Source organism: Oncorhynchus mykiss, chromosome 1 (assembly GCF_013265735.2).
Source record: "Oncorhynchus mykiss isolate Arlee chromosome 1, USDA_OmykA_1.1, whole genome shotgun sequence".
Lineage (NCBI taxonomy): Eukaryota > Metazoa > Chordata > Actinopteri > Salmoniformes > Salmonidae > Oncorhynchus > Oncorhynchus mykiss.
The window spans coordinates 17,568,876-17,596,437 of record NC_048565.1 but is presented as its reverse complement, the minus strand read 5'-3'; the positions used below and the strand labels follow the sequence as shown (position 1 = coordinate 17,596,437).

The 27,562-nt window shown below is 40.2% G+C and overlaps 2 protein-coding genes across 3 annotated transcripts in view; both read right to left on the bottom strand.

Moving 5' to 3' along the window:
• Positions 1-56: 56 nt before the first annotated feature.
• ctdspl3 (CTD (carboxy-terminal domain, RNA polymerase II, polypeptide A) small phosphatase like 3) lies at positions 57-5,164 on the bottom strand. Its single transcript, XM_021570752.2, has 11 exons — positions 4,844-5,164; positions 3,528-3,660; positions 3,303-3,437; positions 2,723-2,834; positions 2,242-2,353; positions 1,923-2,009; positions 1,690-1,752; positions 1,480-1,559; positions 1,103-1,229; positions 906-1,001; positions 57-494 (listed from the first exon to the last, which is right to left on the bottom strand). Exons 1-11 carry the CDS (start codon positions 4,940-4,942, stop codon positions 438-440), a joined length of 1,101 nt encoding a protein of 366 aa, XP_021426427.2. The 5' UTR covers positions 4,943-5,164; the 3' UTR covers positions 57-437.
• A 265-nt stretch (positions 5,165-5,429) lies between these two features.
• Positions 5,430-27,562, bottom strand: part of LOC110495217 (AT-rich interactive domain-containing protein 3A-like) — a 64,206-nt gene continuing 42,073 nt past the window's right edge. For both annotated transcript variants that reach the window (XM_036956952.1, XM_036956872.1), the window contains exons 4-9: positions 17,956-18,028; positions 15,964-16,147; positions 15,493-15,743; positions 14,840-15,103; positions 12,278-12,367; positions 5,430-11,069 (exon numbers count right to left, since the gene is read on the bottom strand). In XM_036956952.1, coding sequence (XP_036812847.1) covers positions 10,975-11,069; positions 12,278-12,367; positions 14,840-15,103; positions 15,493-15,743; positions 15,964-16,147; positions 17,956-18,028 — 957 coding nt within the window. In that variant the 3' untranslated portion in view covers positions 5,430-10,974. The remainder of the gene's footprint in view (positions 11,070-12,277; positions 12,368-14,839; positions 15,104-15,492; positions 15,744-15,963; positions 16,148-17,955; positions 18,029-27,562) is intronic.

Genomic DNA, 27,562 nt, shown 5'->3' with positions numbered 1-27,562 from the left:
CAGACAAATAAGACTAAATTAATCAGACTTCTCAAATTATTCTGAAAAAGGCCAGCATGGTTTAAGTTGTTTTATTATTTACAGAAACTTGTTCTGGCTTTTGTTGAGGTGAAAAATCCAATCATGTCACTAAAATAATCAAAGAATATTTACACAACAGCTTCTAAAAATATATTTTCTGTCAATAAATTAGGATTATTAAGTATGAAGAACATAAAGTTGCGTCATTATATTCAAATAGTTCATTTTTAAACTAATAGCAATTTATTGCTGGGCTGAGTGAGAAATGTTTGGGAATCTCTGCATTTTAAACTGACACACTATCAGAAACCCATTGGTCATTCAGAGATTATACAGAAGGACTAGAATAGTAGATATAGTTCATGTTTGCAATTAAAACATTTATGGAAGGATGATCAGAAGCCTTTTCTCAATCCTCAGAGAGCAGTCTGAAAGTGGTCTGTCCTCCTCTTCAGTACCTCACGGCAATCATCCTACAGAAGATTGGTGCCTTCAAGTTAGTAAAAACATCCACTATTTATTTTGTAGAACACTGGTGCTGTTTCTTGTGGAATACAAGTAGTAGCAGTCTTTCTGAATGACATTTCCAAACATACGATAACAGCTTTAACTTGTGGTATTTGTAGAATACTAGCCAAGTGTTTAAGACTGACTCAAGGTTAGTTTTTCTGCTTTTTCCACACGCCAGGGGCATACCCACTTCCCAAATGAGATCTCTGTTGCATGTGTGATGTTGGTTTTGTCAAAAGAGATTTAATCCTAGAAGACACCTAACTAGGTCGTGAATTATGGAAATTGCAACAACAAAAATAAACACTACAATTTAATGAAAATAATACTTTGTATGCCACCGGAGGTGGGATAGCAAAACACTGTCAACGTACTGTTCCGGACACTCTCTCAAGATACGGGATGAGCTTCTGAAGTTCTTTGTCCTCCTTATCCCCAGACCAGCTCTTGATGGGAAGCATATTCATCAGCTGCAGAAATAAAGCAGGAAATTTAATAAAACTCCACTCTGCTTCCAAATTTAAAAAAAATGCATCATATAATTAAGTGAACAACATCACAGTAAACACACATGGTAGGGGTATGTGTGTGGAGCATTGTCCAAAACCACCGTTTTAGCAAGGTCCCTCTCAAGTACGCCCAAATCCTTGACATAGTGCCCAAGAACACAGGTACAGTCCTGTTGATACAAACGGTGTCTACAAAAGAAGATATCAGTTATGTACATGATATATACAGTGTCTACAAAAGGAGATATCAGTTATACACATTTAAAGTACAACCTAATATCAACTGAAATCTATTCCTCAAATTATTCAAAGTAGATGAGATTGTCAGCCTGTCTCTGGTACACAGAACTCTGCAGCTGCAATATCACTACAACAATACAGCAAAACAAGCATTGCAAAAGGACAGCAACCAAAGTAAAACAAATGTTACTTCTCATACCGAAACAGCCTTCTTTTTGGGTCCAAGATGTCCAGTATTTTCCCTGCATATTCTTTCTTTGCAGATGTATAAACAAACATCTGCGAAAAACACATGAGTCATTCAATTAACTGGCTTCTTAACAAACATACATGGGGGAAAGTTAAACATGTAGCAAAAATAAAAACACATGGCTACTGCACACATAATACCAACAACTTGAAAACATACCTCAAAATGTTTTGTCATGGCTTCCAGAAATTCTTTCACATGTGGTCGTAGAATCATGTAGACCTATTGAGGTAAGAGAATTAAAATATTACAATATTTTATGTTACCATCATTAGACAGACATTCATCCTATTAAAAAAATAAACACTGGTCATTCAAGCAAAGGATAAAAGCCCTTATCACTGCCTTCCTGAGGCCTTATAAGTCTGAAATGAACAGATTGATTCACTAACTTTGTACTGATTGTCCTGAAAGCATGTGCGAAAGGTGTACTCTGCATCCTCAATCCGGTTCAGAGAGCTGTAAATGAGCGTTTCATCCTAGAACACAAAAATATCCAAGCAATTGGTACCCCAGTGTTTAATTTTGATGGAATGATAATATAACTTGGTAATCATCATGGAAATACAACCTACTGATACATTAATATACTAAGTAAATATTAGACTGTAAACCAGACCCGCCTAAAAATATATATTATACTTTGCATGGGAATTACATAAGTAAATGCTTTGATTAGTCACTAATCTCAAAGGTAAACCCAACACTCACCAGATCTAAAACTAGAGTGGCTTGGGGCGTACTCCTCGTCTTAGGTGGGATGTCTCGTATGCATGGTTTGGATTGCTGGGATTTGGATGGAATGTTCTTGATGAAGGTAAAGCTAAATACAACAGTGCAATGGATTAATTACTTTCAGGAAAAGGGAGTCCTTGAGAACCACAGACATTAGGACAGCAAGTATGGGCAGTGGATTATTTCAGCAGAAGTGCATCACAAACCAGGAACAATTATGTTGGCCAGGCTGGCCAGCTTCTTTAGATGCCCAGCTGTTGATTATCTTATCAGAGTTATTTGACACCAATGGACGGTTTGCTGGTAACTCTTTGATCCTGCATTATGACATAGCCCCAAGATGATCCTGAGGTGATCTAATTCATCAAGTATTTCATCATTGTATTTCATAATATGTTATGGCATGCAGCCTTATAATCATTCCACAGAACCAAGAACAAAAAACGGAAGAACCCACGGGCTGAAAACATCATCATTGTCCTCATCTCCAGCGAGAAGGCTGATGGAACCATAGCCAAACACACACTGCTCTGGGCTCATCACATCACCACTGCTGGGGGTTCTCGCATCTGAATAGATTTAAAAAAACGAAGGAAAAAAAAACAGCCTTGATTCAAATGAATAAGACTCATTCACCCTGGACCAATTGGGCCATTACTGTGCTGACCTCATCTACTCTTGCCTCAATAATCACATGCAAGTCCTTGCTAGCCTATACAGTAGTTTGTTTATTAGAAACCGAAAGTGACAGTTTCTCTATAAACAAATAGGCCTACCCAATGGACTCAGGAAAGTGCCAAACCATGATGGCCTATTCTCCAAGACAGAAGAATGTCTGTTCGGTTCTACACAATATAGTTCTATCTGAACACAAACACTGCACACCCATGAATTAGCCCCTGGCCTTCCAGGCAGACTACCCTACTTGTAAAATACATACAAAAGCCAAAACACACACACTCGGGATTGCTTACTAAATAGTGTGCAAGTACGCAATTTCGAACATAGCCCATCCAATCCACCTTTGAGGTACTTACTTTCCTTGGTAGGTGTGAGGAACCGGACCATGGGGGAGTAGATATTTCGCATAGTGGAATTGAGGGGAGAGGAGGGGTTTAGCTCTGACAGCACCCGGTGATGGCGCACATTAATGGGGGTCTTGAAGCCCAGATCTAGAAATGAATACAGAATGATTGTCAGTATTTAGTTGACATCTTGAAATAAACAATAGAGCAATTGCATTCACCAAAATAAATGGGTACCTTCTCCGTCTTCATAGGCAGGGGCTGCCACCCTTTTCCTCCCACGCCCTTGTACAAGAGGGCGCTTTGTAGCGGTGGGGATATCATCATCAGGGTAGAGTGACTGGTTGTCTGGCTGTTGTACATCTTCATCCTACACACAGAAAATATAATTGTGACAGTCTGAAAAAGTAGCTAAAAGCTCACATAAAAAGGATCAGAATTACCCCCACCAACTGTATGTCAGTAAAGTATTGGGCACTAGTATAAAAACGTGCAAGTTGTCTCACATACAGGCTGACCCAAACCTTGATGAAAAAGGCGTTATCCAAAGCGACTTACAGTCATGCATACATAGTATGTACAGGGGGTCATGGGAAACGAACCCACTATCCTGGAGTTCCAAGCACCATAATCTACCAACTGACCTACTAATGACCACATTATTATGAGTCTTTGTCCTATGGAGGATTCAATTAAATCAATCAGTGTGTATACTGACATTTAATAACATCTAGCTACAGTGATAGTAAAAACAGAGCGCATGGGCGACATAGATACTAGTTCAAGTCCTTCCCCCTCGACCTACTTGTGATGGGTAATCTGTATCCTCTCTGCCAGACACTACATCCGTGGAGCTATTTCAAGCGAAATGTAAGACATGACTACCTGCCTGTATCAACATGAGTTGATGATAAAGCCAGTGTGATGCTTTGTCAAATTAAACAAAAACATGAGTCACCATGTTATATTACAGACAGGTTATGTTCAATTATAATAAATTAGATAAAATATTGCATATATAGTTTTGGGTAAGAACGAAAAATACATTCAGGGTGGCCAACTGGTCAGTTGAACTGTGAACAAGAACCCATTGTAACATTTGTCCGTTGTAGTTAGCCAATTTTGCCAGCAAGTGAATATACTCTTTTCACGCCACTTCGTTACATCTACAACCGGAATGAACGTTTTCGTAGTAGGTTAGGAGAATTTATGCAGTAGGTTGAGAATGAACATATTCAGGTTATGATCATTAACGTGTCAGGTTAGGAAAAAGGTTAGGGTTAGCGAAAATGTTTTCATAACCTGCCAAGAAACCACTTCCGGTCGTATCTGTATCGAAGTGGCGTGAAAATAGTGTCCTAGCGACGAATAGCATTTTTCAAGCTAGCTACTACAACAACATCATTGTTTACGGTTGTCAAATCGGCTAGCTAGTTAGCAAGCGATTGTGAGTTCGGCTAGCAAATTTGTTTTAAGCCAACGATAATGCGTATGACGCATTCAAAGTTCAGTTTATTCCAAGATATTTGGTCAAAACAAGCTAATCGATTTACCTTTTCCGGAGTTACGCTCGGAGCCGCTCTCTTCGAGGACCGCCGACCGTTAAACTGTGCTGATGAAGGGTCAGCAATACTTCGAGACCGAAGTCTCATCTTCACAAAATGAAATGTTGTACACGAACAATAATCGTTATACAGCTCGTGAAAATAATCCTTGTACCTACTAAAAAAAGGTCGAGAACATATCAGTTCCTGTTTGTGGTTGCTTTTCGTCCTTTATTCCATTCGTTCTCGTGCTGTTTTGTTTCTGTTCATTTAAATCTACCGGGAAGGTCTACTGCTGTAATCAAGGGGCGGTGCTTTTGAAAAAAAAAAACAGTCAACGTGATACCCAAGTCACGTTGCAGATGGTAGCCTTGTGGTGGCAGACCATTTCTAGATAGGGTAATAGTCATATTCTATTCATATTCCATTTGTATTGCTTTTTGTTTACAGTTAACTCCCGATTTTTTGTGGATGAATAGATGATGTATGACAAAGTGTAAACTTTCGAGGTGTATTTTTGCGAATCATTAGTATACCTAAAATGTTTTGTAAAAATTGAGTAAGAATGTACATAATGTACATCAGTAATAAGACAAGGTTCAATACAAAATACAATAAAACACACCCATTTTATTTAAGATTGTATACTTGTGTTTTTCCCCCCATTTAAAATCCATGCAGATAGGCCTTCATCAGATAAATTATGTCTTAAACTTTTCCAATGTAAAGGCTGATGGATAACAATTTACAAATGTGTTTAAAGATATAGAATGTAATCTTTCCAAGTTTAACCATGCCATTCAGTTGATACCAACATTCAATGTAATCTGTTCTAAAGAAACTCTGAAACATTCATCTCTTTGTGCTGAAGTATTTATCAATGCAATTGTGGTGTAAAACCTCAGCTGACATTCTAGGAAAAATTTATATTTATTTAAATCCAAAATGAATGTATTCACACAAACACATTGATTAAATAGGCAAGAACCGTTCTTCACCCCTCAGAAAAAAGCATTAAAAAGAGATCACACGTTCTAAAAAGCGTGTTGTTGATCTGTTGTTTGGGCACTACACCTAAAAACTGGTCACTGAAGAGGCACAAAATGCCACCCCTCAACTTCACTTGTTTCCTTGTATTTTGGGAAACATCCCATTCAGTGGAAAAAAGGTTCATCATAGAGAATAATGAGAAAAAATATCGCACATGCACAAAACGGACTGAAAAATACTTTTGTGCCTGTATCTATAAGAAGTAGTTGTAGGCTGCAGCAATAGTGTTTCAATATAGCAGTTTGTTGCCTAGGTGTAACACCGACCAAAATGCAAAAGTGCTACATGAAAAATAATCTGTAACACCAATGAAGAGAAAGAGAGAAATACAAAGCGCAACACCATGTGCACACACTAACCTGTAACTTTAGCCCTAGCAGGGATACATCCATAAAAACTGGAGGTAGAAGTATATTCCTGAGAAGTAGAAGAACAAATCCTCATTTATATTCTACATTTCCAAATACTACACATGACAACAAAATAGTTAACAAAACCAAGGCCAGTGTGCCAACCTAGCACTTCCCCAAATCACCCAGTACAGGAGTCGTCACAATAACTATTGTTATTAATATCATGATAATACATGTCATCAGCTGTAAATGTAATGTCTGTGCTATGTTGCTATATCATATTTTTTTAAAGAAAACTTCAATGTAAAAACAAAGTAATATAATCTAGAGCCATCCAAAGAATTTTCAGAAGTGTATAATTACTTTTCAGAAGTGCTATAATTACAAGATTTCTTATGCTGTGACAATGCTTCTATGAATTAACCTGTAAATAGAACTATATATTTTCATTCACGATAACATTGTATTTTATTTCATCTTCACACATGTTTTGGTTGTCCCAGCCATGTACAATCTGCCAAACAGATAGCTAAAGCAAGTGGTATGTCGTATAATGTCTTAAGGCTGAACATTCATGGAAAGATTCTGATGAGAATCTCTCTAAAATCTAAAGGATATAGAATAGAAATCTATAAGCAAGCCTCTTCCATGGTAAGTAGGTCTCCTAACTTCTGTTGAGATCAAGAAATGATAGAATTCTCCTCAAAATCAAGTTGAAATCTAAACTATGGGCCTTGCAATCAAATATAAAACAGGAAAGGCAAAGATTAGGCCTACCACGGAAGCTATAAACACGCTATGCATCCCAAACTGTATCTGATTGTGTGCTTTAAGAAATAAATCCACTAGGGGGTAGAATCACCAAGGCATGAAGTCAGTATTGCTGATAGAGGCTTCCCTGGTCTCCATTGCATGTTGCCAAAACAATCCAAAGGGATTGTCATCAATTATAATAAAGAAATTATTAAAGGCGTTAGACCAGGAGTGGGCAAACTTTTTGCCTTGAGGGCCACATTGGGATTTTGAAATTCAACGAAGGGCCGCATTTTTGGGCGGACCAATTGTTTGTTAAAATCAATTTGTGGGGCCTCCCGAGTGGCGCAGCGGTCTAAGGCACTGCATCGCAGTGTTCGAGGCGTCACTACAGACCCAGGTTCGATCCCAGGCTGTGTCACAGCTGGCCGTGACTGGGAGACCCATGAGGCGGCATATAATTGGCCACGTGTCGTCCGGGTTAAGAGAAGGTTTGGCAGGCCAGGATGTCCTTGTACCATCACGCTCTAGCGACTCCTGTGGCGGGCCCAGACATTGGTGCGGCTGGCTTCCGGGTTAAGCGGGCATTGTGTCAAGAAGCAGTGCGGCTTGGCTGGGTCGTGTTTTGGAGGACGCACGGCTCTCGACCTTCGCCTCTCCTGAGTCTGTACGAGAGTTGCAGCGATGGGACAAGACTGTAACTACCAATTGGGAAGAAAAAAGGGCGGGCCGGATTGAAGTGTACTTTGCTCCCCTCTTGCGTTAGACGATTGTCTGCAATAATCTATCCTTCCAACCATTTTGGATTATTTACTGTGTAAAGGGAAATGGTCTTACAAGAGATTTGGTCAAAGCATAGACTTGAGGTAGAGGCAGGCCCTACATTGAGGTCAAATGGATCTGCAGGAAAAAAGACCATGAGGTATACAATGTGTGTAACATCTCCTTATTGTCAAAACCGACCTTCCCTGAGGATTCTGAAAAGTACTGAGTGTGAATCTATGCGGTTTCTTGAAGATACAGAAACTGCCTTCCGTCAGATTCTCCTCTCCACCCTCTCAGGGCTGTGCTTCTCAAACTCTTGGGACTGCTTCTTACCTGGCAGGCTGCTCTTACCAGGTGACGTGGAGAGGATCTGTGTCAGCACCATATACTCTCACTACTGGCATGACCCAGGGCTCTGTTCTAGGCCCTCTCCTCTTCTATCTCACTCAGCTCCGTCATATCCTCACATGGTCTCTACCTCATTGCTATGCAGATGACAATCAACTACTATTTCCTTCTCCCCTTCTGACACCTAGGTGGCAACACACATCTCTGGCTGCTTGGCAGATATCTAAGCTTGGATTTCGGCCTACCACCACAAGCTCAACAAGATGGAGCTGCTCTTCCTCCTGGTGAAGGTCTGCCCACTCCCAAGACCTGTCCATCCCAGTTGACAACTCCATGGTGTCCCCCCCTCCCATAGTGCAAAGAACCTTGGCACGACACTGGTCAACATGCTGTCTTTCTCTGCAAACATCAAAGCAGTGACTCGCTCCTGCAGGTTCATGCTCTACAACAGAGTATGACCCTACCTCACACAGGAAGCGGTGCAGGTCTTAATCCAGGCACTTGTCATCTCCCATCTGGAACACTGCAACTCGCTGTTGGCTGGGCTCCCTGCGTGTGCCATCAAACCCCTGCAACTTATCCAGAACGCTGCAGTCTGCCTGGTGTTCAACCTTTGCAAGTTCTCCAATGTCACTCCACTCCTCAGCACACTCCATTGGCTTCCAGTCGCAGCTCACTACAAGATAATGGTATTTACCTACAGAGCAGCAACAGGAACTACCCCTCTCTACCTTCAGGCTATGTTCAAACCATGCACCCCAACCTGAGCATGCCATTCTGCCACCTTTGGTCTCTTGGCCCTCCCACCCCTACAGAAGGGCAGCTCCCGCTCAGCCCAGTCCAAGCTCTTCTCTGTCCTGGCACCCCAATGGTGGAACAAGCTTCTCCCTGAAGCTAGGACAGCAGAGTCCCTGCCCATCTTCTGCAAACATCTGAAACACTTTACTTTTTTCCCCCTTGCTAGCTCTGACTTTGCTGATAGCTACTTTGTTTAGGAAAAATACTTACTGTGATATGTGGTTATCCCAGCTAGCTATCTTAAGATGAATGCACCTTAGCAGTTAAAATGCAAATATCTCTGAGAGCTGCAAATCAATGGATATCTGATAAAAAAAATTTAAATGAGAAGATGCTCGGATGGGAATGCTTGCCTTGGGGACAAAGTGGTAAAAATATCAAATTGAAGATCCGTGCTGACCCAAAGTCAGGAATTGATTGGGTGATTCCACCCATCCTTTAAACCATAACACAGCTCTATGTTATCATTAGCCATTTATTGGGATAATAATTGGCTATTACTTTTATCATTCTCTGAGAGAGCTTTACCCTCCAGTGTCTAGCTGGAGAGGACAGACTCCTTCATACGTTTCAGTGGAAATTGTTTAATAGAATAACCATTGTTCTGTTGCTACAGGAGCATGATTACTATGCAACTGTGTTATATACAAAAAAAAAAACGGTACTTCTGATAACTGAAATTAAGTAAAGCAAATGCCAGCAGATGAAACAGATATCAGTCAATCCCACAATATTCTCTGTAACATCTTCTATTGCCATTAAACTGGCCTCCTCTGACTCCTCAACAGATTGAAGATAATGGTATAGCTGTGAATATAAGAAGCACTTGGATATAAGCAGCACTATATAATGCAAGCATGTAGCTAAATTCATTAATGCCTTGTCGTTATGAAGATTTCACATATCAAGGTGTAGGCACTCGAGACATTATGATGACAAGCTTTTAAAAAGAGTCACTTTCAGCCCCAAACCTCAGTTTTAAAGGCTCACAATGGCAGAGCTAAGAATTCCTGCACATATCAATCCCCTACTCTGTGTCGTCTCAGAGTGATCAACCTTTAAACTAAAAGCTTTACGTAGAGTGAAGATGATCCCACTTCTTATAAAAGGACTGAGTACCCTGGGTAATTGATGAGACAACTTGATAGAAAACTAAATTCTACATGAAAATCAAAAAAATATGGTTGAAATGTGTCATGAGAGAAACAAACACTCAAACCAGGAAATACATTTGTATAATGTGTGGCTATGACAGAAACATATAGCAGTTAAATACAATGTTATTGTTTCACAGCAATCTGGCGGACACCTGAGAAAAACCTGCACATATTCTAAAGCCCAATGAGCATTAAGAATGCCTGTTGACTTCTACTAGAAAAAAATGCAAGACAAAACCTGTGTCTGAGCAATTAATAGAAAATCTCAGCAAAGATTGATTTGTTTCTGACTGCATCATGCAAATGTAAAAGAGGAATTCTATAACATGAGGTCACAATGGTACTTTGTTATACCCTGAAGAACTAACATACTTTAAAGCTTTTCTACTTAAAATACAAGAAATGTCAAATGTTCTGCTTTATAGAATCCTAAATATATATTTTTTGCAATGAGTATATTGTTAGTGATGATGATGATAATAATAATAATAATAATAATAACAATGAGGAGAATGATAATGTTACAAACAACTTATTTTTCCTCTTGAGAAAAAGCTTCATTGTCAGTCAGTAGCTGTGTTAAATGTTTAAACAGTGCATTACCCTTCCAATGTATTCTTTTTCTTTTGTTCTCAGATAATCTGTACATTTATGTAGAAATAAATTATTCATAGGCTGTGCAAATATCTATCATATACTGGCTCCTTGTTGGGTTATTCAAACTTATTTAGGCTAAAGAACAAAAGAGGGAAGAATATATGAGAGGACCTGAGAGTGTACTTCAAGTGGTCTGAGTTTCAGTTTGTCTCGCCATATATATGTATTTTTTTGGCATAGGCTAAGTGAAAACGAGGTTTATTTTTGGCTTTAGTTAGCATCAAAGATAGGTGGATGAGGTAGGTGTGTAGGGGAGCCACTAGGATCCACTGTGCCCACCAGGGGCTTTGCTGTTACTTGATGATCCAGAGGGGCCTGACGAGGCTGATCCTGCTGCCTGAGCAAAAAGCACACCTGCACAGAAAACAGAAACACCAGTGTGAGACTTCTGTCATTGCAAAAATAAAAGATAGCAAGTTGGTCTGAGTAACCTGACCTACATAAGTCAAATGTTGACAAACAATGTTGTGAATTCAGGAATGATAGTTGTAGTCAAAAGTTTGGACACACCTACTCATTTAAGGGGTTTTCGTTATTTTTACTATTTTCTACATTGTAGAATAATAGTGAAGACTTCAAAAATATGAAAGAACTCATATGGAATCATGTAGTAACCAAAAAAGTGTTAAACAAATCAAAATATATATTATATTTTAGATTCTTCAAAGTAGCCACCCTTGATGACAGCTTTGCACACTCTTGGCATTCTCAAAACCAAGGAGTTCCTACATCTGCTGAGTATTTGTTGGCTGTTTTCCTTCACTCTGCAATCCAACTCATCCCAAACCATCTCATTTGGGTTGAGGTCAGGTGATTGTGGAGGCCAGGTCATCTGATGCAGCACCATCACTCTCCTTGGTCAAATAGCCCTTACACAGCCTGGAGGTGTTTTTTTCGGTCATTGTCCTGTTGAAAAACAAATGACAGTCCCACTAAGTGCAGACTAGATGGGACGGCGTATCGTTGCAGAATGCTTTGGTAGCCATGCTGGTTAAGTGTGCCTTGAATTCTAAATAAATCACAGACAGTGTCACCAGCAAAGCAGCCCCACACCATCACACCTCCTCCTTCATGCTTCACGGTGGGAACCACACATGCAGAGATCAGCCGTTCACCTACTCTGCATCTCACAAAGACACGGCGGTTGGAACCAAAAATCTCAAATTTGGACTCATCAGACCAAAGGACAGATTTCCACCGGTCTAATGTCCATTGCTTGTGTTTTTTGGCCCAAGAAAGTCTTCTTCTTATTGGTGTCCTTTAGTAGTAGTTTCTTTGCAGCAATTCGACTATAAAGGCCTGATTCAAGCTGTCATCAAGGCAAAGGGTGGCTACTTTGAAGAATCTCAAATATAAAATATATTTTCATTTGTTTAATACTTTTATGGTTACTACATGATTCCATATGCGTTATTTCAGAGTTTTGATGTCTTCAGTATTATTCTACAATGTAGAAAATGTAGAAAAGAAAAACCCTTGAATGAGTAGGTGTGTCCAAACTTTTGACAGGTACTGTATGGTAACACAAGACCGTGTTGTTGATTCTGTGACTGGTGACTCACCGGTGTACATGACTCCATTGAGTTCCACTGACATACTGATGCTGCTCATGCCATTAGTTGTGAGATTGAGAGCTGAGTCCTGTCGGCCATCTGAGAAAACACACACAGCATGTAATGTACACAACACTCATAGGTGATGTTTAACAGCAGATATAAGCATCAACATCTCAGGAAAATTTGTAAATATGAACAACCTCACTACATAAACATATGGGGCGGCAGGTAGCCTAGAGTTTCGAGAAGCGAGCCAGCAACTGGAGGGTTGCCAGTTCAAATCCTGGGTCTAAGGAAGTCACTTAACACCCCCCACAACAACTGCACCAGTGTGGCAGCCCCCTGCTCTAACCTCTCCAACCTGTATATGTATGTTTGTCTTTCAGAGGAGTTGGCCACATTTTGGTTGGACCTTCTGTACAATTGACGAGTAAAAGGATCATAAACTAACTGCACAAACAAACGTATAAATAAACGAGTTGAACAATCTAATAACCTGTAATAAGGAATATCTGTTACATCTGTTGTTAGAAGGAGACCAAGGTGCAGCGTGGTAGGCGTACATTATACTTTTATTTTAAATGACACCAAAAAACTACAAAATGCAAAACAAACGTAAAGCTATATGCAGTGCAGAAAGCAACTACACACAAACAAGATCCCACAACTGAAGGTGGGAAAGGGCTGCCTAAGTATGATCCCCAATCAGAGACAACAATAGACAGCTGCCTCTGATTGGGAACCATACCCGGCCAACAAAGAAATAGACAAACTAGAATGCCCACCCAAATCACACCCTGACCTAACCAAATAGAGAAATAAAAAGGCTCTCTAAGTTCAGGGCGTGACAATATCTGAATAAACTAACTAACTTCTGGAACAACCTAAGAAACAAATGGAACCCACCCTGCTAACTTGGATACATTATATCAATTCATGAGATAGTTTACCAACGTATCCAAGTGAGTGGACACCTAAGGCCATTGATTCATGAATGGTTCCCACCTGATGTCCTCAGTTGCCCTTTGTGCCCGCTCCCATACCCTATCATTCTGTATTTCTTTATGACTGTAACTTGTATACAGGTACACCAGAGAAGCCACATCCCTGATTGGCAGATGAGTGACAACCAATGTTCCCTCTAACTTAAACGTTGTGAAAATTATGTGCAACATCCGTTTACTGTGAACACTGAGGCTGTAACCGCTTTAAGTTAGTTTTAACAGGGGCCAAGTAGGTTACTGTAGCTATTTGATCATAGTGTAGGCCTACCTGTGGCCTACCATGAGAGAAAATGCATCCCATAACATTTTAACATGGAAATAGCTGTTCTATCATTCAGCCTACAGTAACAGCCAATGTGTGGTGTTCAATGTTGGCCTACATTCCATGAGACTTTTTGAAGAAAAACATGCAGGGCTTGACATTAACCTGTTTATCCACTTGTCCTTCAGACAAGGACGTGACTGAACATGTTGTGTTGTTTGATGCAAGAAACAACTTGACAAAATAAAATGCATTATTATTCCCATACCATTATTACAGAGAGTCAGACAAATTATGCTACCCTCTGCCTATTGGCTATTTAGTTTATTCAAGCCTGTCTCAAAATACAACACCGCTCCTTTAAGACAAGAAAAAAGCTCTGTACCTGACTAGCTTTCAAAAATGTTTAGAAATTAACACGTTTTGTGCTCTTGTAGTAAGCAATCACACCCCTATTGGTGACTACAAATGATCTATAACTGGGCTAATAACTCACTAACTAGCAAAGGATATGAACTAAATGTGCACACGTGGCTACATGCACCACTACCACAGCTGTAAACACAGTAGAGTTAAAATTAAATGACACAGATCCATATATGGCAATGGTCTATTTGCATATAGGCCTTCTGCAGCTCTGATTAGTTATGCACCGGTCTGTGTAGAGTATGGACTGAGTCAGTGCGCAAAATAATCATACTCTGATGCCTTGTGCCTACAACAAAATCTCTTGCATAATTTGTTTTGTTTTTCGGTATGTTACATTGAATGTGGCTAATATTGCGTTGATTCGATCACAATAGCCACAGTAAAGGAAAATGTTGATAGTGTTAACTAACGGAAAACTCTAGAAAGTTGAGTGAAGTTCAATCTTGTGCTTCTCTCAGTGGGCTGATATTTCTTCTGTCCTCGGGGCTACTGCGCACACACGTGCAGTTTAGAGGGAACATTGGTGGCAAACCTGATTAGAAGCACCTTCTGCTCATCGGTTGCTCACCTGTGTTCCCTACAAATGCTGTTTTGAATGAAAAAGCTTTGTACCTACACACTGAAGAAGGCTGAAAAGCTGAAACATCTGTGTATGCTAATCCCTAATGAATTGAAAATAATAAAATAAAATAGAAAAATGAATTAAGCTGTATGCAACATATTTTTGAATGCGAACCCATCACACCTTTAATATTAACTATACTAAGAAATAATTTATTTTACTGAAGGGAAGCAATGGTGGACCAATCTTGGTACTTTCGAATCAAATGTAACATTATTTAAAGTGCATTTAAAAATGGCAACAGGCTCTACCTTGGTTGTTGATGCGGATGTTCATGGGCATCTGGGCAGTCCTGGCCAGCAGATTGTGCTGCAGCGCTCTCTGCAGCAGCCGCTGGTGCTTCTCAGCAGGTAGGGCAATCTTCTTCTCCGGGGGCTCACCTGCCTCCAGTCTGTCCCTCAGCTGCTCTAGAGCCGCTAACTGGGCCGCTGCTGCCTGCACCGCCACCGAATTACCAACCAGAGGGTGCCTGGACATGAAGCCCAAGCCGGACACAGGCTGGTCACCCTCCTCTTCTACAGGGGAGAGGGGAGATGGAGAAGTTTAGAGCAGGGTCGTTTTGGTCCAGGATGTGGTAGCTCTTCAAATTAAGTATCTGTTGTATGATGTTATGGGTTACTGTTCACTTCAACCGTTCTGTGATAAGTATGAACCCTCCCAACCCTCATTGTGTTCACGTTCACTTCAATCGTTGGCTTTATTCATGTCAGTGATATGAATGAACCCACCTTTTTCTTTTTTTTCTTTTAAAAATACAAAATACATTTCCTCATCTCAATGCAGAATAATTGTCCTTTAAAGATATCTGAGTATAGCAAAACACCTTTCGATCCATCAATACTGTTCATCGTTGGCTAGACGAGTGCATACAAAGTTCAAAACCCCAACCCTTCCTTTTATGTACCTTTCTTGATTTTTTGGATGGGAGTGAGAGAGTGGCCTCCGTTGGTGGCCACGTTCATCCCCATGTTCTGCATGGACATCTTGGGGGAGGACAGCATGGTGGGGGTCCCATTGGGGGAGTAGGTGAAGAGTGAGCTGCCGAAGCTCTGCCGGCGGCCCTCCCGTCGGTTACAGTCGATAGCTGCCTGGAGCTCGTTGGGGTTGCTGAGGCTCCTCTTGTCACATTCGTATGGATACAGGTACTTCATGTACCTGTGAAAAAGATATTTCAGTTGGTATTGGGATAATTTTATGAAATATGAAACTATTTGAAAAACACAGTATTACAATGGATAAGTATACCTTGAAACAAGTTTACAAATTATATGGGGGAATGTGTGTGTGTGTTCGGTGTGCATAAGCGTGTGCTCACATGTGTGTATGTGTGTGTGTGTGTAAGTGTGTGCTTGCGCTTGCGTGTGTGTGTACTCACTGTGTCCTGAGAGTAAAGGCTGCACTGGTAATTGAGGTAGGCAGGTTGAGTCCTTTAGTGATCTCTCTCCACAGCTTCTTGTTGATGACCTCCACCAGGCCTCCCTTCTCTGTCACCAGCTGGTACAGCATGTACAGGTCTAGGACCTGCTTGGCCATGATGGGGATCCTGTTCACAGGGGTTCCTGGAGACGAGGAAAAGACAATTCACTGCCTGTCACTAACACCATACTCTTTTGCTAGGTTTCCCTTTTGATAAGTTGCCATGGAACTGACTGTGAACTGAGAAAACTTTCTAGTGGTCTGAAACATTTTAATGCTTCAGGAGTACAAAAATATATTCAGAAATGTCATGTTCTATATTCTGGGTTGGACAGTAACTGATTAAATGTAATCAGTTACATGTAATCGGATTACCAAAAAAAACTAACTGTAATCATCTACATTACAAGCAAAAAAATAATAATACATTATGACACCTTGTTTTATCATTGACACTCAATTCAGCACTGACAAAAAGGCGCAAGTTTATGCTTGTTACACCTGAGCGATCACTATGATGACACACCAAATGCATTTGATGGATCCTTTTTGTCTTCTTCTAATGCCTCTTATTTATTTACATTTTATATTTAACCTTTATTTAACTAGGCAAGCCAATTAAGAACAAATTCTTATTTACAATGATTGCCTACCCCCGGCCAAACCCTAACCCGGACCGTGCTGGTCCAATAATGCGCCGCCCTATGGGACTCCCAATCATGACTGGTTGTGATACAGCCTGGAATCAAAGTAAGGTGAAAGTAATCATAAAGTAACTGAAAGTAATCAAATTATGTTACTGAGTTTGTGTAATCCAAAAGTTACATTACTGATTACAATTTGACAGGTAACTGTAACAGATTACATTTAGAAAGTAACCTACCCTACCCTGGTTCTACGGTATTGTTTTCCTACGGAGAGTATCACACCTTTTCATAGCACACAATACTTCAATACATTATCAATTGTCAATGCCATGTCTGTTTTGTTCTTGTTATAGTATTGGGTCTTATTGTGCTTTAAAAAACATGACTTATTTTTATAATTCTGAAAGAAAGCTATGGAGAAAAAAAACAGGAAAATGTTCTCATCTCAGTCTCTTTTCAATTCCCTATATTGTACCTAGAGGGCAGTGTCCAATTCTTTGAGCAACTAGGCACGCAGACCAGCCCATACATTTTTTGAGGGCACAGTGTATAGTGTAAACATACCCTAAACACCCAATACTGGATTTTCCACACTGACTATCTTAACATAATAATATTTATTACTATTACCTTCAACATGTTGGTCTTATATTTCCAAAGTAGAACTAGTTTGTGAATCAAAATCATACAATGTGCTGTTTGCCTGAGGGCACACACTTAACGTGTTGTGAAATGTGTTGTGAAATGTAATGTAATGTTTTTAATTGTATATATCTGCCTTAATTTTGCATGACACCAGGAAGAGTAGCTCTAATGGGCAACCAGAATAAATACAAATAGAGTCTGACGAAGTGACGATCATTAATAAAAGATGCAAATGCTGAACCAAACCAAACACCATAACTTAACGGAGCTACATAAAAACTCTGGCGCCTAAACATATACCTAAATACATTCCTAAGTTGATACATGCAGTCTCATGTACGCTTTAGTTTTAGACGAGCTGGGAACAGTGAAGGCTTGGCCGACCATAAAGCAATCATCTGCAAATGAATAAAGATCCACCCACGGAGGTGAAAGCTGAGAGTTTTGTTTCCTATGTCAGTGAAGGGGGAGGGGCGGGGGCAGGTGGCTAGAGAACACAACAGGGCCTCTCAGTACTAACCCACCAAGGCAAACAGTGAAATCTCTATCGAGTCATGTCTTTTATTTGTATTAATGTGGCTCTGCTGCATGAGATACTGGGACAGAAAGGTACAGTCCTGTCTTGTATATCCGCCACTCCTTTTACAATACTCGCTCACCTCTCTTTTGCATGAAGCTGAATAGGTCATCCAGAAACTCTTTTCTCTTTGGGTCTCCATCTAGTTCGTAGAGCTGGAGAGGAGCGGAGAAGAGGGGGAGAGATAAAAACAGGTTACAGCTGGGAGTAGATTACCAAGGGGGGTTGAAAACTATTATTGCCCCAAAATGAAGGATGGAGCCTCAGCTTTAGAATGCTATTAAGTCGAGAGAGGACGTCTAGTATGATGAAAACCTGATGTGGCCCAGCTGCTATGGCTGAGAGCTCCGGAAAGTTTGGTGAAAATTAACAGTAAAAGTGAAGCACATGGCTCAGGGGAATACAGTGGGCTATTGTGGTAACTTAAATTGCGGTATGAAGATTGTTCACAACAAAGATTAATTCACACTCGCTGGTGTGGAGAGTATCTTTTGACTGACTAGCTTGTCAAACAAAAGTGTAGTTTAAAAATCAAACCAATAATGTATAGCTGAGGCGGAAGAATACATTTTTTCATCATTGGGTTTTAATTCTCTCTGAAATGACTGTAAAGTGTTGGTCCCATGTTTCATGAGCTGAAATAAAAGTTCCCAGAAATACACACAAAATGCTTTAACTCTCAAATTTTGTGCACAAATTTGTCTCCATCCCTGTTAGTGAGCATTTTTCCTTTGCCAAGATAATCCATCCACCTGACAGGTGTGGCATATCAAGAAGCTCCTGAGTGTGCTCTCGCGTGGCAGAGTGGTTTAAGGCACTGCATCTCAGTGCTAGAGGCATCACTACAGACACCTTGGTTCAAATCCAGGCTGTATCATAACTGGCTGTGATTGGGAGTTCCGGTAGGCTGTCATTGTAAATAAGAATTTGTTCTTAACTGACTGTCAGAAACCATCTCAGGGAAGCTCATCTGCATGCTCGTCCTTGACCTGACTGCAGTTCGGTGTGTGGGCAAATGCTCAGTGGGAAAATGCTCAGCATTCGATGGCATGATGGAGAAGTGTGCTCTTCACGGATGAATCCCAGTTTAAACTTTCCCGGGCAGATGGCAGACAGCGTAGAGTGTGTGGCCAAGCGGTTTGCTGTTGTCAACGTTGTGAACATGGTGGCAATGGGGTTGATGGGCCTCATAAGCTACGAACATAATTGCATTTTATCAATGGCAATTTGAATACCGTGACGAGATCCTGGGGCCCATTGTCGTACCACCTCATGTTTCAGCATGATAATGCAGGGCCCCATATTGCAAGGATCTGTACACAATTCATGGAAGCTGAAAATGTCCCAGTTCTTCCATGGCCTGCATACTCACCAGACATGTCACCCATTGAGCATGTTTGGGATGCTCTGGATCAACGTGTACAACAGCATGTTCCAGTTCCAGACAATATCCAGCAACTTTGCACAGTCATTGAATAGGAGTGGGACAACATTCCACAGGCAACAATCAACCAACCGCCTGATCAACTCTATGTCTCTATGTGAATGAGATTTGTTGCGCTGCATGAGGCAAATGGTGGTAACACCAGACACTCACTGGTTTTCTGATCAACACCCGTACTTCTTTTTGTAAGGTACAGTATCTGTGACCAACAGATGCATATCTGTATTCCCAGTCATGTGAAATACATAGATTAGGGCATAATTAATTGATTTCAATTGACTGATTTCCTTACATGAACCGTAACTCAGTAAAGACTTTGAAATTGTTGTATTATGCATATATATTTTTGTTAAGTGCACAAGATGCTTCATCAAAGCAACAGTTCGGCCAGAGCACACAATGCAGAACTCTAGTCTTGTTCTGGATTTGGGAGTACTTTATGCAGGCTCTTGCTGTGTAATCACAAACAGGCCATTCTCTTTGTGGCATTTAGCGCCCATTAGTGATGCCAAGCTGCAGTTAGATCTTATTATCAGAAGGATGGGGGCTGGATGACGAGGCGGTGGAGAGGCGGTAATAAATGTAGGGCTGGAGGCAAGGCCAGTCTTAATTACAGGATGCATGCATTTCGAGGAGTGCCGAGCCATAAATCTTCAAAATGCTCTCTCTCACCCTCTCTCACTTTCTCTCACTCACAGAAGTTCCAAAAGAATAAAGACATTTCAAATGTCATATTATGTCTATATACAGTGTTGTAACGATGTGCAAATAGTTAAAATACAAAATGGAAAACATCTTACTGCTGTGATGGCACACTGTGGTATTTCACCGAATAGATTTTTTAAATATTTGATTTAACCTTTATTTAACTAGGCAAGTCAGTTAAGAACAAATTCTTATTTACAATGAAGGCCTACACCGGCCAATATTGGAGTTTATCAAAATTTGATTTGTTTTCGAAATCTTTGTGGGTCTGTGTAATCTGAGGGAAATATGTGTCTCTAATATGGTCATACATTTGGCAAGTTAGTAAGCATAGCTCAGTTTCCACATCATTATGTGAGCAGTGTACACATAGCCTATCGTCTCGAGAGCCAGGTCTGCCTACGGCGGCCTCTCTCAATAGCAAGGCTATACTCACAGTCTGTACAAAGTAAAAGCTTTTCTTAATTCTCACCCCCTCACTTAGAGACCCCCTCTAACCCCCTCATTCTAACTCCCACCTACACACCCCACTAACCCCCAACTACACACCCCTCTAACCCCCTCATTCTAACTCCTACCTGTACACCCCACTAACCCCCCCCACATACCCCTCTAACCCCCCCCGACATCACTCTGGCAGAACACATCTGTTTATCTGGGACGGGTGGAGTTTGGGGATACAGGTTTTCACATCAACTTAAATCTATAGTACACACACTGATAGGGTGTCGACCGTCTCCTTGTGTGCGACTGTCTCACAAAGAGCTGTGTCAATGAGCAAAACGTTGGCAGTGAGCATAAACCTCGTTACATACATACCACTACTGAGGAGTTTTACGTGTTTCTGAGTGATAGAAAAGCAGGCAGGCGTTTTAGAGTGAACTTTAAGAAGCAGGGAGTTTCAGGGTGAGCAGGTTTCCTGCCAGCACAGATTTCATTAGATCCACCCAGAATGTTACAATGTGAAATAGCCAACACATAGTCAAAGACCCTACTTCAATGCATTGCCTGTGTGCATAAAACGTTTGAGCAAGCTTTGTTCAGGCTGCTGTTTATGACTTCATGTTTCTTTGTTCGTGTCTCATGGATCATTGATACAAGATCTGCAACGTATTCATTTCTGAATGCTTTAACTATGCAGGTCAAGCTTGTTGTTTGCCTGTTGGGTGAAACACACACAAACATCTGTTTCATGTCAAACATCATGAATAATTCCAGCACAAGTAGTCACGGTTACTCAGAGGTTGCGAAAAACAACAGCTATCGGAGTCCCATGCGAGTCATCCAGGCACCTCGCAACAAGTGTCACGTAGCACATAATTGGGCCTAGCTATTGAGCCCTGTCCCCACATGGACATTGAGAGGGGATCGCATGGAGCTGGTGTGTCACACGAGCTGTTGCCTATGAAACACACCCATCCTTTCACACCTGCCAGGGCTGACTGACACACACACACACACACACACACACACACACACACACACACACACACACACACACACACACACACACACACAGAGGAGGGCAGTGGGGGAGGGGAGAGAGAGGCCAGGAGGGGGATGGGAGGAAGCGAGCATGCAGCTTGACTTCACCGGTGTGAGGGGGTGCTGTATATGGAGTGTGAACCTGGGCACATGATCTCTCTTATTCAAATAGTGTATAGTTCCTAGCTGTGTCTCTCCCATGCTAGTTTGTTGCGTTTTAACACGCTTATCAAGTGAACAAGGACAATTCAACAACAAAATGTGGCACAGACTGCTCCCTTTGACTCATTATTACACTCATACTTTGATTTCCAACTCAAAGAGATATAAAACCACAGCACCACCTAAGAAACCACAGTAATGGCAAAGCATCGCAGTGAGAAGAGGTATCTAGCTCCTGCTATGCTGGGTGACTTTGCTAGCTTACTAAATATGTATTGAATTAAAGGAGCAACTGTTCAGTATTTATCATTTGTGATTGGTGTGTAGAAACAGATAAGCCATGATTTGTGTCGAGCATTATACCACGCGGTTACCATATATGTTTCACAACCAACAGCCTACATTTCTTTATTAGAAAAAAATTGCTCATAATGCTATTTAGGTCCACATTATTGGAATTGGCTAGATTTATCGTAGCAAGCAATTTCACTACTTGCCTTCTTGAGAAGATTTCCATTCAAGGGGAAAATCAATTGTACAAGTCACATTAAACTTTCAATAAGCTGTAGGAACAAGAACTGGAGACTACATAATACACTGAACAAGCTTAAGAAGAGGGAACCAGCAAAGTACACTGTCGTTTTAAAAAAAGTAAAGTTTAAAGTATGTAAATAAAATAAACCCCAACCTCTACTTTTTTTTGTAAATGGATGTTTCTATTTTGTAGTGTGAAGACATTAGCACAGTAAGAATGAACACGGTTCACACCTGTGGATGGTCAATGAATGAATAGCAAGAGCAGTTCCACTCTCTATTTGAATGAGCCTGAAACTAGTCTGACAAAAAAAAGTTATATTTTTGTCTTCCCTGTTTGTCTGTACCCTCTTTCTACACCCCATACATCATACTGTTGTAACACATTACCAACCTTCACACCACAACCAGTTCGTTATTTTAAATGTCGAATAGCTGAGAAAATGTTCTGAAATTTTCATTTGAGATTTATCTGTACTTTTACAGAGAAAACAAATACATACACCTCTTCAAAGACATTTTGTCTTGTTTTCAAACCTGAAAACAAATTCAGCCTTTCTACATTTACATTTTAGCAGACACACTTATTCAGAGCAACTAGGGTTAAGTGCCTTGCTCAAGGGCACAATGCGCTTAACCACTAGGCTACCTGAGCACTATACCTAGAGACAGAACCACTGTTGAACATGGCACAACACATTTAAAAAAAGGTGCACTATGTAGAAATCGCTCCCCCATTTCCTGGTTGCTAAAATTAAAATATTTAGTGTCATTTTAGTTTATGTGACAAACAAGCCAAATAAGTATAGTGTAGAGAGTCATTGTACCATCTAAACAGCTGTAAAATATATATTTTCAACAACCAAAAATATTGTACTTTCAGCTGGTGTACAAAACCGAAAGTAAAATAATCAAAAACTAAACGTAAGAATGGGAAGCTTCATAGACTTGCTTTCAGAATGACAGATCTATAACTCACATTTCTATGTGAATTAGTTTGGGTCGCCCACAAAACTGAATTCCTGACTTCATAATCCAAGATTCACCTAATGGATAGTGGGTTGGGACAGTATCAAAAGATTTAGACGTAAGCAAATACTCAGAGAAGCAAAAACAAAGCTGTTCCTCCCAGTGAGTATTGCAGCATTTTCTAAGAACTGAAGAGAGATTGGAGAGGATTGTAAAAAAAATAACAACAAACTGCTTTGCTTGGATTAAGAGTAATATGGTAACACACAATGCAAAGGGTAGCATAGCAAGTGTAATATGTTTGAATTCTGTCAATTAATGGAGTCAATGAAGGAATCCTGCATAGGGCCAACGTCAAAGTAATAATCATGTCTTTCATTGGATATATTTACAGTTGATGTGAAAATAGAGTGAACACCACTTGACGATACAAGACATGGAAATAGAATGAACACTATTCAATGACACATGTATCCCATTCCCACTAACCTCAGCTGTTCTTACAGTACATACAGCCTGTATAGACTTTGATAAGAATGTGGAACAGTTGGCAGCTTGTGAGAGCGTCTAGATTGCTAACTGTATGACGATGTATTAAGGGCCTAACCTAACTACACAGTCTAATGAATAGTATCAAGTTTATAAATGCCAAAGAAGGTAGGGCGGAACTTTGAGCAAGCTGCAGTTTCACATGTGAGCAATATGAGTGGATGGGGAACTGTTTGATTGGCACGATCAAGAACAGGCTCTAAGAAGACAACATCACCTAACCAAACAAACTGGTCCCAGTGCCTGCGTTACCAAACAGGACCGGCAGACAATCTGAAGGGAACAGAAGACATGTCTGGCGAGAAAGGCTCTGGTTGTTAGCAGAGTGTCAATCAGAATGATTGATAACCTTGGCTATGAGGGTGATGGATAACGACAGCCCAGGTCACGCCCCCCCCCCCCCCCCCCCACCCTCAGCAGCCCTTTCCATGTGGCTCTTTAGGGAAGGAGATGTCCTGGTCAGTTAACACTAGTTACCACAGCCACAAAGTCAAAATTGGCTATATCGTATAAATTCATGAAATGTTCCTCATAAGGTTAGCAGTGTGGTTAAGGTTAAGTTTAAAACCAGATTTTAATTGAGATAATTGTCAAAATAGGTGGGGTTTAGCCATAATTTTGTGGCTGTGGTAACTAGTGACATCTGCCCTGGTTGTGTTGGCCGGGCCATCCAGATCAATAGGTTGGATGGGTAAAACGTTTAAACTGTGCTAACCCTTGATCATAGGGCGCGCACAATTGCCCCAGCTAGCGTCGTAAGGGTTTGGCCAGTGTAGGCCGTCATTGTAAATAAGAATTTGTTCTTAACTGACTTGCCTAGTTAAATAATGGTTAAATATATGTATATTTTTAAATAAAATAAAAATTGTCCTCTCCTTGTCAGCTGCCATGTTGTGGTACCGACCTGAATTTGTCGAATAGAAACACATTTTTTCATTGCAAAACATTTTCAGTTTGCAGTAAATGGCAGTAAATGTTTTGCAACAGAATCAGCGTAATGAATACACCCCAGGGGGAGTCATGACAATGCCCACAGTTGTGACTTGAATCCTAACCATCTTTCAGAAGTGGATAGGATCAAAACAAGGTGTGGCTGGTTAATCTCACACATCATTCTTTGTATGACGGTCATGCTTATAATGGCTATTGAATTGTACATTTACATTTTCCCCAACTGACATTTTCCCCAATCTATTTCAAATAAGGTGGATTCAGAAATACCAGGTAGTGTGAAACATTATATCTGTGTCTGATCTATTTCCCATTAATTTCTTAAAGAATGCAACCTTTTAATGCCCAAGGCTGATGGAGAACTGTTTCAAGCTATTTCAAGGCGACAGAGCACAAACATGGTCTTTGTAAGGATATGGATGTTTCTATAGATGACTTCTTTCATAGACGTCATAACTTTGTTTGTTGACACTTCAATAGTAATCGCATTTTTACCAGAGTATTTTGGCACAAGGTTACATTCTAGTCTTTCATACCGTAAGAAGCTTGAGCCTTGTATAGAAATGTACAGATTAGACACAACAAACGACGCAGGTCATCCACAAAGAAAGATATATGGTTTGAGAGGTTGGACTCAGTCTAGCAATGTCAAACATATTTCGTTATTTTTTTTTGCTTTAGCCAATAAAGCAAATGCATGTTGTATAATCTCAATCCACTCCCTGACAATGTATTAGTTGACAAGTCACGGTTAAATCAAATCACTTTCTGAATAAATACAAAACTAGGTTTTCCCAGATAACTAAAGACACTGTGTAGATGCCTTGAAACTATACAAAAAAGGCCAAATGCCAAAATGGGAACACAGAAAAAGAAATGCTGACCTTTATGCAATCATTGTTTACATTCCTGCAACTAGCTACCCCCCTTCAACACCATATTGAGTGCCTGCCAATTTCCAGAATCCCCTTGGCTGCACAGTTCTGACATCAGCTGCACAGCAACTAGATACTGGACACTTTAAAACACTCCACTTCACAGCCAAAAGCCAGTATTCACTACACTTGTACTGCTTGGCTGCTGTTCAAACTGCTCTCTCTCTCCCTCGCTCCCTCCCACACCCTTTAGTTACATCCCTCTGTTTCTCCTTGACTCAACAGGAAGACTTTAATAGGTCTTCCCATGCCACTGTTTGTTTTGTTTAAGCCATTGTTTTTATGGGATGCCTAGTTCCATTAACCCTGTTCTTTCTTTGTGTTAAAACAAAGTCTGTCACACACCCAAAGGTTCCCCAGGGCACTTCATGGCCGATAGTTTGACGACAGAATTTTTCAACAGACCTTCAGCATATCCTCCAATGATCTGTCGTGCACTGCACACAAATGATTGGGTCACACAAATAAATGCTGTGAGAACTGGATGCAATACATCACTGACTTTGCCTGGATTTTATTCATTTACAGTGTCCTCCGTAATTATTATTTTGGCTCTATAGTTCAAAAGTTGGGATTTTAAATCGAACAACCAGGTTAAAGTGAAGACTGTCAGCTTTAATTTATAAAGAACAGCACGTTTATAAAGGACAGCACTTTTTGTATATAGTCCCCCCAAATTAGGGGAGCAAAAGCTTTGAGACAAATTCACTTATATGTGTATTAAAGTAGTCAAAAGTGAAGTATTTGGTCCCATATTTGTAGCACACAGTGACTACATCAAGCTTGTGACTCTACACACTTGCTGTATAATTAGGTTGTTTCAGATTATTTTGTGCCCAATAGAAATGAATGATAAATAATGTACTGTGTCATTTTGGAGTCACTTTTATTGTAAATAAGAATAGAATATGTTTCAATACACTTCTACATTAATCTGGATGCTACCGTGAATATGGATAATCCTGAATGAATTGTGAATAAGGAGTTAAACATTTTTAGACACACAAATATCCCCAAAAAATTCGAACCTCCCCTATTATTGTAATGGTGAGAGGTTAGCATGTCTTGAAGGTATGATATTTGTGCGTCTGACTTTCTCACCCATCATTATTTACGATTGATTCAGGATCATCTGTAATCATGGTAGCATCCACATTAATGTAGAAGTATTTCGAAACATATTCTATTGTTATTTACAATAAATGTGACTCCAAATTGACACAATACATTATTTACCATTAATTTCTATTGGGCACAAAATAATCTGAAACAACCAAATTATACAGCAAATGCATGCAAGTGAATTTGTCCCAATATTTTTGCTGTATAAGAAGTTCTGTAATTTCTAAATACTTAACCTGATATGGATGAAAATACACTAAAATTAAAGCAGTTGAACTTTAACCTCAGTCATTTTTAGATTTCAAATCCAACATTTTAGAGTAGAGAGACAAAATAAGAAAAAAATGCTTAACTGTCCCAATAATTACGGAGGGCACTATATATCAGGCCAATTGACTTGTTTTGTACGAGCGAATCCTTTTAGGCTACATGGTTTCAGAGGCAAACTGTTTTACAGTGGTTACACCAATAGCAAAAGGCTCAAGTCACATTTTGAGCAAGACTTTGTGTAATACAAGGATGTACCACTTACAGTGCATTTGGAAAAAATTCAGACCCCTTGACCTTTTCCACATTTTGTTACATTACAGCCTTATTCTAAATTGATGAAATATTCCCCCCCCCCCCCCCCCCATCAATCTACACACAACACCCCAAAATGACAAAGCAAAAACAGGTTTAGACATTTTTGCAAAAACCAAAAAAGCATTCTGAACTTTTACTCAGTACTTTGTTGAAGAACCTTTGACAGTCTTCTTGGGTATGCCATGATTGTTTTTAATTTTTATTGCAAACATTTAAAAAAAAACGTTTTTTCTTTGTCATTATGGGTT